Below are 12,397 nucleotides of genomic sequence, written 5' to 3'. Positions count from 1 at the left end.
TTGGCATTTACCTTTGATTAATTCCTGTCCTCAACCTGTAATATTCTCTTCCTTCTGCTTAGTTTATTCAACTTAAAGTTCAGTAATGACTGTTGATGTCTGCTTTTTTGCCAATGTAACATTGGTGGAAATGTGATATTTAAAATTTTCCAAATGTTTTATTCCCTTGTGTTTTTCTGTATTGTTTGGTGATGCAGAGCTCACAGTTTCTATTGAGACATTTATTTTTACTACTATCCTTATATAGAAAGAAACATTTCCAGAACTTTTTTCTTCCAGTCAACTTATAGTTCACCTTTAAAGACAAAATTATTCTGTGCTCCATGCTTTGATACTTTAAAAATTCAACCGGTCATATTTTGTTTCTTTTCCTTTCTCTTTGACTGGTCAATTCAGAAAAGGAAGTCCAGTTCGAGTGTTCAGATGATGGTGAGGATCTCTATCTGCCAGATTTCTCCTCCTGTGAAAATTCATAGTTAGGAATAGAACAGTCTTATTTGCCCAAGTTAGTGTAAGTGGAGAAAGTCTAGGATCATTACAGGTTAATGTTAATTAACTATCAAACACAGTGCCCATGTTCAAATATTATTGTTTTTCTTTGAAATGGAATTTTTGAAATATGTAAAAAAGTTTATACCGTCATCCATATGCTATTAAAAAAGTGCAATTTTCTCCTAAAACTGAAGAAACCATGACATAATTAATGTCTATAGTTATCGTGAAAAGTGAAGGAACACTATAGGATTATTTTTAAATGGTGATCATGATTACTAAGATAGGAGTGATTCTTAGTTCAGATAAACCAGAATGCATCCACCATGGAGTTTTATAAATTGTGTGAAAGTGATCTTACAAGGATTCATCCAAGTTAAGCACCTTTGGAAAAAATATTTATTAACCTTAAAACTGAATGAACTCAACACCTGAAAAATAAGAATATCTTGCCCATGCCTTATTCTTATTATTCTTATAAAGTAAGAATAGTTCAGCACATAATTTAAATATCTGGTTTCATTTAATTTTTTAAATAAAAATACTCTGCTTCCATAATATAAAATAAATACATTTCACAAACAGAAGTGCCAGAGCTCTTGTATATTTAAAAGACAGCTGTGGTTGAGCGCATACTTGATATCTGATTCTTTAAAAGGAAGTCCTCCTAGCCTTTTACCTAGAAATTCTCCTATTATTTTAAATTAATCAATATTACCAATACCTTCAAAAGATTTTCTACAGTAAAAAAATCATTAAGCTAAACTTTAACAAAAATGTTTCTAACTGTACACTTAAACACAAGTAAAAGTGGTGGTTGAGGGACATATTCATTTAATTCATATTTGCCATGCCTAACAATAAAGGATGGCTCATCCAGACAGAATGGCCTTCATTTGGAAGAGACGACAGTGTGTGTATGCTGTGTATCTGTGTGTGAACGTGTGTGTGAACGTGTGTGTTGATGTGTGTGCACTTATACGGTTATGTTTGTGTGCGTAGGTATGCCCGTGAGACATTTCCACTAAAATAAAGCAGTTCTTGGCAACCACAACCTAGGAAAAAAATCAAGTCTCATATCTCAGAACAGAAAAGATCTCAGTATATTCCTCTTTCATTCTTTGCAATCACTGATACAAACTAAATGGATTATATTAAATACCTGTGGGCTTTAATCTTAAACACTTCTGATAATTTGATAAGAAGTCAGCTGTGTTTTGCCAAGCACTCTTCCTGAATAGGAAATTATTTGCATGTGTGTCCCTCCTCTTTTCTCATATATTCTGTACTAAAGTGAATACTGAATTTTGACCCTTCTTTAATAAACTCCATTATCTCTTATCTTTTTGGCTGTTGCACAAATTTTATGTTAAATTCTGCACACTTCTATTTAAAGAAAAATTTTAAACTATCCTCGAAACATAGATTGATGGTCTAATATTTAAAGAGTTTTCCAGTAAAGGGCACCAAGTTTTCTCTCTTTTCTTGCATGTCACTGAGCTCAGTGTTATAGTGTATTTAAATAATACTGGTACCAAATAGTCACACAAATAGCAACGAATAGAAAAGCAAATTATTACATACCCAAGTTAATTTTTTGGACCTTCTGTCTTCCTCTCAGTGTCAGTTTCAATATGATCTGTAGGTATAAAATATGAAAGAAAAGAATGCTTAGAAAGTCTAAACAATTAAATTCGTGTAATTGCTTATAAATATTCATTTGGTATTCATTTATTTTATGCAGAATGTTTTTCTCTTTAAGTCCTTAAGTACATTTATACTAAAATTATGGGGTGTATTTTTTAGATAATAATATGTAAAGAAAATAGATAATATAGTGCAAGAAAATGAATGTTAATTTATATTTGTTTGATAATCACAATGTCATGCATGAGTTTAAATGAATGTTGAGTATTACTTTTCAGTCTCTGATTCTTTAGTAACCAAACTCAATTGTAGTTTCAAGTTGCCATTTGTCAACAAAGAGTCTTCTCTGGGCCATTACAATACTTATTGACCCTCTGAGTTGTTTTCACAAAGTGGCTTCCATAGTGATAATGATCTTTCTTTAAGGTCAAAACCAATTATGTTAAAGCAAGGGAATGGTATTACCAAATAGTCTTCAACAGTAGCAGTAATTTGATAGAATACATAGTGTTTTCCTCTCAAACAATTGTGAAAAATAAAGTCATTTTGCATCCAGAATATAGTAAGGAGTTCGATTTGCTCATTTATAATTGAAGATGTATTTTTTAAAGGAGACCCAGACTTATCATTTTAAGATATTTTACTATAAAGCCTGCATTTCATCAGAAGACCTAAGTTTTTAATTTGATACCTACTAAACAAAATGATGATGGCTCCCCAGAGAAAGACAGTCTATGTGTGACTTCAGGCTCAAGGATCAAATGAAAAAAGGAATGTATTCATAACAATGAAAATTGGAAGCTGGGGAACAGAATCCAACCTGAAGAGTATGAAAATGTTTACATTTATTTCATACTCTGACACTTGATTTGAGCTCCGTTGAAGCAGCTCTTTGTCTGTTTGCTAAGGTGGCACAGCCAAAGCAGCCAAGTCCGTTTTGTCATTCCACCATCACAGACACAGTCCTAGCCCGGGTGTGACCATCGGAGACTAGAATTGATCATCATTCCTGTCAGTCATCACCGTGTCTTTCACGTTCATCTTCAGTGGCTCTTTATTTTCATGTCTATATCTCCACATAGACATGCTGTGTATAGAGACATTGGCTACCGAGGGGTTTAAGGCATCTCTGTTTCTATTTTCTGCATACCTACAGATAAACAACAAAGCCAACGTGGTAACCAGCCCCAAAGAAAATATTCCTACCCCGGCGCTGGTATACCTGGACTCTTTGTAACCCTTCTTAAGCTCTTTACTGTTTTTGGTGTTTCTCTCATTTGCTTTCACTATATAGATACATACATTTTTTATTTTTATTTTTTTGGATTTTGTTCTTGTTTTTGCTTTCTAAGATATGAGAAAAGTTCTTTTCTTTTTGTTAAGGTAGCTGTCAAACAGTGTGTTTCTAACATGAGATGACCTCATTTCATTGTTGACCGTTGTACTGACGATAGCTGTGGTCTTCAGTTAAAAGCGTTGCATGCTGCCTTAGAAATACCGTAGAATGCGCTTTGGTTGCTCTTAGCTCTTCTTTTGATGATAGCTCTAGATATGCAAACAGTGGTTTCTTCTTTTCCTGACGCAACTGTTGACATCAAGGAGAGCTAAGAGGATTACTGCCAGACAAAAGTAAATGTGGACCTTATTCAGAGTTCCCGTTTCTCTCTTATTATGACAGCAGGGCTTTGTAAGACCTCACTTTCTGAGATAAAGAGGCACTGGATAATTTAAAGCTTTTTGTTTGTTGTGTTTTAAATTAAATTATCACTGTTTCACTTTAATCCAAAGGATGAAATTGCATAGCACAGAGCTTTGAATTATCAATGGGAATCAGTTTTTTCCATTTCTATCAAATTCACACTATTAACAACTCAATCAGTTTAACACTTTGAGACCATATTATGTTGAAATTCAAGGTTTGAATACTGGCATTCAGTGTTCTTAGTTTCATAATGTTTTCCCCAAATTATTCCATGTTTTGATTTATGAGTTTCAGAAATGTTAATGGTTTTTTACTGTCCTGTGTACTGTTAATTTCAGATGAATGGAAAATGTTAGGGAGATTGTCCCACTAGAGTTAACCAGAAGGCTCAATTTAAAAACATTTGAAGGAAGGACACCTCAAGATAGCAGGTTACTTACTAGCAAAAAAAGACAGTGTTGATCATACCTCCAGCCAGGGAAGGGAAGAATGACGGCAGTAAATATGCTTTCTAAGTACTCAGCATAAAGTGTAGTGGAGATGAGATAGTCTAGTGGGCAGAGTGCTTATGATTGAAGAGCATTCTCCATGGGTTGCAGTAACTCCCAGTTGCTAGGACATCATATAATGAAAGTGCGAAGCATGCCGTTGATGTATTGACACTGAATCGTTTTTTACATCAGTTATTTGACTGTTATTTTCCACTTGGGACTATTTCTTCAATTTTCTAGTAGAAAGTAATAGGAAAAATAATATATTCTTCATGGAAAAACATGACTTTACAAACAAATCTTTCATGTCAGTCTATAAAACAGAAATTTCTTATATATATATGAATTAACATGGGATTTAACAGCAATGTGTCTCAAATTACAGTGTTTATATGATTAGTTCTAGAACCTTTTCAATGTTTCTCAGAATTTCTTATGGACTTGTGAAATACATTCTTTAGGATAGCCCTTTTTTAAGCGTTGTCCAATGATTCTAGGTTTTCCAAGGGTATTTATCTGTGTATTGTGACACCATAATTTGTTCTCAAATTAATACAGCTGAAAAATATCTTCACAAAGACTTTGAGATCATCTCAGAAAGTTCTAATCTCCAGTGCCCTTGGCCAGTTTTCTATGGGACAGATATTAACAGGCTGTTTGTTAAAGAAGAAAGGAAAGCTCTATCTGGTATAGGACTTTGTGAAACAGCAAGTGCCTCTTTAGGTCTCCAAACTTCAAAGCCTTGTCTGTATACTGATCACGAATAAGGTCTTTTGCATGCTGCTGCTCGGTACTGAGGTGCTGTATCTCATGGACTCACCAGGGAGATCTTTCATCAGAGATCTTGTCAGCTGCAACCTCTGACAGTAGTTAACATTGCTTAAGCTCTTGTCACTATTTAGTTGTGTCAGCTGGCTCACTCTGCTCTGTCCCTGCACTAGTTAAGAATGTACTTACCGATGCGAACTGTTTCTTTCTCTATTTTGTTCTCACTCAGGAGCCCCAAACTACTGTAATCCACAACCCTGATGGAAACAAGGTATTCAGAAAGAATCAACATCATCTTGCTTTAATAAGATTACACATCTCATCAAATATTCAAAGCAAAATTAATTCATAATCTCAAATTAGGAAAGAAAACCCTTACCCTTTTCTACCATACTTTCTTTTTGGGCCTAATTTATCTGGAACTATACAGATATTTCTTTGAAAACAAAAATGAATGACATTGTGAGAGAGAAATGAATGGTGCAATTAGTCAGTAAAAGTGCAGTTAACAAGTCTGTATGTCGAGATGACTGTGTATCTTAAGCAATTCCATCTGGTTTTTCCCCCCATGCCTGTCTGCATTGTACTTTAGATGTGTTCTGCATGAAATTTTAGAATTTCTTGCTATATCATTCCACTGTCTTCAAAAAAATCAACTTGAGTTCACAGTTATTTGTTTAAATTTAATGTTGCTTTTGAATTTTATTCGTTCTGTTGTCATAGTGTGCTTTTTGTTTTCTTTTAATTCCCTGTTGTTTGTGGTGTTTTTGTTGTTTGGCATGGATTTGAGGATAATCAGGGAGTTTCACTTCTTGTGAAGTACGTTTGTTTTTGTTTAATTATATGCATTTCAGTAACAGACATGTAACTGCTTATCCTGAAAGAAGACTATGATGTTTCCTATCCATTGTAAATTGTTTGCATAGCACGTTAACTAAATAACAGTACTTGTGTATATGTCCATAGGGTGAAAGGAGGCAGTTCCCGAACATATTCCATCTTCCTGCTTTGTTACTTCTCATCCATTATTATATCTCTAAGGGGAGGGAAAAATACTTCATCAGACTTTTCTCAAATTTTAAGTATAGTCATGGGTCTTACTTTTCCTTACTCTTATCTACAGTGTTAAAGTCTTAGAAAACACATTTCCTCTGGTCTAACATTTAGTTGGTCAATATTAAAATTACTAAAGTAAAAAAACATGAAGTGTTATGTTCCTTAATATGAGATGTATTTTACAGTCATGACACTTACAATGTTCTAAGTCCCTAAAAGACTCGAGGTAGTCAGGAGCATCACACATGTGAACAATTATTTTCAATATCGTTAGCAAGTGAAAGACCAAGCATAGCAGCTGGAGTGGACACTTCGATAATTCTAGCTATGTCATTTGTAAGAGTTGTTGCATGATATTTCCTGCTTACATGAATTATTTTTACAGTGCATGGGTTTATCCTCATCTTGAGTTTAAATTTGAATACTAGGTCACATTAAGAAACGCATGAAGACTCTGCTTTGGTTTTATGTTTTGGAGACTCTGGATATATCTTTAATTAGTCTGTCCCTTTGGATTAAATATTATATATTACAGTTGTATAAATTGATCATTTTTTTGAATATTGAATCTCTAAAAGTACACTGACTAATGTTTGCATCATTTTCCAAAATTTGTTTTTATTGCTGAACACATAGCTATTGATTAGAAGTTTCCAATTTTTTTTGGCAGTAGCCTTTAATCATTCCAAGTAGAAAATTGTGTCTTTCTTATGAATATTACTAAATTTCTTTGCTAGAAATATTTTATTAATACATTATTAATGGAAAAATTTGTCAGCCATTTTAAGGAACGTGTCTTAATACTGGCAGTTACAGTGTCCTTTTAACTGTGCTTATTAATCTGCAACTTCATTTGTAGTTTTACAGAGAAATAGCTTTGTCTTTTCATTATGGGAGCAAGTTTCTTATCAATAAAGCCAGTTTCTAATTTAGAAATGAATGGAAAAGATCTGCTTTTTCCTTGAAAGTAAATTATTCATATAATTCCATTGTGCTGATCACAAACATGGAAATTCTTCTTGAAAGCACTTTCACCATATCTCAGCTTCTTCGTCAAATGATTCAATGAAACGCTTTTTCTCTCTACAGAGAAGTCAGGCTGATAAATAGCCTACAAATTTACTACTTGAAATAGTGCCTTACACAAAGAAAGGACTAATTACTAATTAATTGGGAATAAAAAATGTTGTTTTTTAAGGTTCAAATTCATTAGGCTAGTATATTCAACTTCTCATAAATACTTAGAGAAAGCACACCTTATGGGGCACTGTAACACAACACATCCTTACACAGCTCTTAAAATAAGTTGCATACTTTGACTACTTGTACAAATCACCTTGATTTATCGTGCTTCGGGGATTAGGCAACCAGAGTACTCCTTTTTTGAAATGTTTGCAGCATTTGACATTTTATTTCTGTCAAAACCACGTAACATATTTGTACATTTGCATGTCGGCATATGCGCACAGCCTGCTGAAGAATTTTGCATGATATGTATATCACTTGCCAATTTTTTGAGAAAAAGAAAAGTCAAGCTATTCATTGTTTGCAACTTTAAATATGTTTTCTTCTCAACAGGAGTCAACTGAGAGTTCAAATACAACAATTGAGGATGAAGATGTGAAAGGTATGATTAAACCAGAAATAGAAAATCCCAACTCAGAGTTACATATATCTCGGAAGAAAAGTATTTGTTTCAAATAACTAATAAGTTTAGGAACTAGGTCTATTCTGAGACACAAAATTACTTTTCTTTTTATAAGTACATTATTATTTTAATTATATGTACTGATTTTGTCCATTTTTTCTTCACATTATATTCTTTTCTCTGTCTTTAAACCATAGACAACATGTGGTATATTCAAGGACATTGTGATTTTAAACTAGTAATGAATGTTTGGGATCATAATATCAAATTCTAAATATATCAGTCAAAAGGTAATACAAAAGGTATATGTATGTCTAGAAAACAACTTATATTCAAGAACAGAGCATGAGAATAACCATTTTTTTTGAAACTTTCAGTAGTCTCAGTTGGGTTTCAGTGAAATTCTGCATTTGTCAGCCTTTTAAACCTAGATTTTCATGCACTTTTCTAATATATTCTTGATCTCCATTCAGTTCATTTGTCCAGGTTCCCTTAGCTCCATATATGAGTCATTGCCAGCATTTCTATCAACATCTTCTCAGTGCCTCTGCACATACATACTAAACACACATTTGCAGTCAGTTTTCTTCTTTTTGGTCTCCGGGCTGTTTTGTTTTTTTTTTTTTAAACATCTTTATTGGAGTATAATTGCTTTACAATGGTGTGTTAGTTTCTGCTTTATAACAAATTGAATCAGCTATACATATACATATATCCCCATATCCCCTCCCTCTTGTGTCTCCCTCCCACCCTCCCTATCCCACCCCTCTAGGTGGTCACAAAGCACCGAGCTGATCTCCCTATGCTATGAGGCTGCTTCCCACTAGCTATCTGTTTTACATTTGGTAGTGTTTATAAGCCCATGCCCCTCTCTCACTCAGGGCTGTTTTAGAAGTGTTAATTTTGCTGCAGTTGTTTATGCAGTTTTGTATTCTTATTTTTTTAATTTAGTATACGTAACTACAATTCCTACAGGCCACTTGTCTAGAAGCCATTCCAGAAAAAGAATGGTAAAAACAGGGATATTTAAAACAGAAGTATTAAAGGAAAAGAAGTATAAAACAAATTCAGAGAAATGATCCATCAGATAATTAAACATTATCTGGAAAGATTATTACCTAATAGTATCCCCATAGGCTTTAATTCTGTAGGTAGCATTGGTAAGATATAATGTTGAAAAATTGTATTCGTGTTATAGAATAAAGAACCTGGAAATTCTCAGGTCAAGGAGACATATAAGCTATTTAAGAAATGAAAATGGGGCTTCCCCGGTGGCGCAGTGGTTGGGAGTCCGGCTGCCGATGCAGGGGACACGGGTTCGTGCCCCGGTCCGGGAGGATCCCACATGCCGCGGAGCGGCTGGGCCCGTGAGCCGTGGCTGCTGGGCCTGCGCGTCTGGAGCCTGTGCTCCGCGGCGGTGAAAGGCCCGCTTACTGCAAAAAAAAAGAAATAAAAATGACTGTAGACCACAAGTTGCTAGTCACCTCTGCTGACTCCTTCCTCTTTGGTCGTACAGAACAGCTGACACTTAAATTGTAGTCTCTATTTAGATTACTAGCGCACTGATCTAACTTCGCTAGAAGTAGTCAGTCATTATTTACAGTGGAAAGGTGGATAGCTGTGTTGAGGATTTTATTTAGTAGCTCTATTTTTTTAAATTTATTTTATTTTTGGCTGTGTTGTGTCTTCGTTGCTGTATGTGGGCTTTTCTCTAGTTGCGGCGAGCAAGGGCTACTCTTTGTTGTGGTGCGCAGGCTTCTCATTGTGGTGGCTTCTCCTGTTGTGGAGCATGGGCTCTAGGCGTGAAGGCTTCAGTAGTTGTGGCACGTGGGCTCAGTAGTTGTGGCACGTGGGCTCAGTAGTTGTGGCTCGTGGGCCCTGGAGCGCAGGCTCAGTAGTTGTGGTGCATGGGCCCAGCTGCTCCGTGGCATGTGGGATCTTCCCGGACCAGGGCTTGAATCCGTGTCCCCTGCATTGGCAGGCGGATTCCCAACCACTGTGCCACCAGGGAAGCCCGAGTAGGTCTATTCATCTCCCTCTTGCCTCTGAGCTAAAATTTGAACTGAAGTAATTTTATGAATCACTGATGCCAGTCTTATTAGATAAAGAGATTTTTTTTAACCAAATAAGCAGATGTGCCATTTAGCTTTCCCAGTGATTCAGAAAGCATCATCTTTACAAGTATTTTGGACTCATTAGCTCTTTCACCCAAACAAAATGTTTATATGACTTTTTACATTCTTCTCCTGAACGGGAATCAAAAAGAAGAAATAACCTGTGCATTCTTCACTGGTGAGACTGAATCTTTAAATAACTGAATAAAATTAGGAGAATACTAACACCTCACTGTATGCAAGTCATCCTCTGAGGAATATGTTTATTCTTGGGTGATTACAAGCAGGGTTTTAATAAGTGGTCTTTCTCACCTGAACTGGACTCTTCACTATACATATTGGCTTAGGGTGATTGCTGTTAATCTGTGTAAATGTCAATATATAAACAGAGTCCCTGACAGTCTCACCTTATAGCTTATATTTATTTGGTGAAATGAAATTATATCAGTACTTCTCAGAAAACAGCTCTTCTCTTGAAATCACAATGATATGGGTTTCATCTCACCGCTGGGATTTCCCAAATTGAGACAGTATTTGTCTCTATATTTATGCTGAGTCTACACACACCAAATGTTAGAGAAATTAAGCGTAATATTGAGATCAAAAGAAATATCCAGTTGATAAGTGAGCCCAAAGTGCCTTGGTTCCTTTCCTTAAACTCAATGAATAAATTTTTCAAGTGTCTGCTTTATTTTCCTAGGGTGGATGTGGCCACAGAATCTTATATATATTAGGCCTCATTTGTGTTCTTTTTAAGACCCATACGGTCTTTTGGTGGTTAACCTTTTTAATATTGAATGATATCAGAAAACTTTAAGACTTAGAAGATCCTTTGAAAGATCACCCAGGCCATCATTCTTACTGTAAGACAGGTGGTACATAAAACTGTCATAAATGTTTTTGATATATTTATTATGGTGGTGATAGGCTTGTGTGGGAATCTCTCCATTTATTAGTGCACTATCTTTCAGAAAGACCCTCATATATTTATACATTTGAATGACTGTACTCTTTTCTCTTTACCTCAGAGTTTGCCATAGCTCTGAATAGCCTGGTAGGGAATGCGTTTTTTTGTCCAGCTCTGTTAGAACCCAAAGTTACACATATATCCAACATCTAGGAACTCACAAAGACCAATCAATTATATCCCCTGACCAAAACCATACCCTCACTACAAAACTCTATCTTATCCACAAAACTGCATGTCTTTTCTTCGACACACACACTTTCCAACCCTACCCTTTCTATATACAGCCTTGTATATAGAAGGGTGAAACACCACAACTTTTAACATACTCTTAAAGGCATATTCCCATAGTGCACTCCTCTGTGCAGCCACACGCTCCATTCCTTCCTGCTGGGCGCCCCCACCCACCCAACACCAGCACCTCGACTGGCATCGTTTCGTGGCGGTGTGCGCATCCCTTGAACACCATATCGCATGCTTCCCCTGCCAGTGTGGTGCACATTCCGTCCCATCCCTGAGGACCAACCTGGCAGGGACAGGTCTACCTCCCCTCCACTGTAAAGAGACATGGGCAGGGGGAATTAAAACATCATGGTGACCTGACCGGAGGAAGAAACGAGGTGAACCAACAACAGGGTACCCTTTTCTGGCCTCTTCTGGAGGAAAAAGGTAGAAAGACTAGCAGCTGTCAGAGGAGGAAGAAAGCAGAAGTTGTAGTAGATTAATGGTCCTTTCCATTCAGTGCAACCTAGAGCACCTAGAGAGCGGGGATTTGGGGAAGACCCATTTTCCTTGAACTCTGCAAATTAGTTTCCATTCAGAATGGCCTTTGGCTTTCAAGAGGCCCGGGTCCTGGTCACTCTTGCTTTGTATCTAAACTATCTCAGCTTCTTCATTTATTCAGGGAATGTTTACTAAATGTCTACTGTTTGCCTGAGCTCCATGTCTTCTCTAGTTTTATTCAAGAGCTTTCAACACCTCAGGCAAAACATTCTTCCGTGTGCTTTATATGAATCTTTTGTGCTATCATTTAAGCCATTTCTCACATTTAATTCAATAAATATCAGGAAAACTTACTGAAAAAGTCAGACCCAAGGTAAGTGCATTTCATATCTAAACGTCCTTTTATTTTCTTTTTCTTAAAAACCTTCAGCATTGAGTTATAACCACAACATTTTCTGCCCCAACTCACAGTCACCCTAAGGGACTTTGTGTTGTTTCACAACTCTTCTTTGTAAAAAGCTTCTGGTCCTGTGTTTTCTTTCTCCAAGGCAACGTATTGACTTCCTAGTATTGACCTTGTGAGCAGCTTCCTAATTTTGTCCTGTACTCAACCCAAATATTATCTCTAACGCTACATCAATAAATTCAGTGTAACGGAGAGATACTAATAGTTTAAAAACAAATAAGCATCTTAATGAAGCATAGTTATTACCATAGAAGCACTGTGATAATAACAGGCCATTATACACTTAAAAAAAAAAAAAAAGTTTTTCTATTAGAATTTATGGT

General features: G+C 35.9%; 1 protein-coding gene across 8 annotated transcripts in view; it reads left to right on the top strand.

Moving 5' to 3' along the window:
• The window catches only part of CAMK2D (calcium/calmodulin dependent protein kinase II delta), a 280,888-nt gene that overhangs the window by 240,575 nt on the left and 27,916 nt on the right, over positions 1-12,397 (top strand). For all 8 annotated transcript variants that reach the window (XM_029235093.1, XM_029235096.1, XM_029235094.1 and 5 more), the window contains one exon: positions 7,735-7,783. In XM_029235093.1, the coding sequence (XP_029090926.1) occupies positions 7,735-7,783 (49 nt within the window). The remainder of the gene's footprint in view (positions 1-7,734; positions 7,784-12,397) is intronic.

The sequence above is a fragment of the Monodon monoceros genome, unplaced genomic scaffold (assembly GCF_005190385.1).
Source record: "Monodon monoceros isolate NGI ecotype Baffin Bay Population unplaced genomic scaffold, NGI_Narwhal_1 Super_Scaffold_20, whole genome shotgun sequence".
Taxonomy (NCBI): Eukaryota; Metazoa; Chordata; class Mammalia; order Artiodactyla; family Monodontidae; genus Monodon; species Monodon monoceros.
The sequence above is the reverse complement of the archived record's forward strand: the minus strand, read 5'-3'. Positions and strand labels throughout refer to the sequence as shown.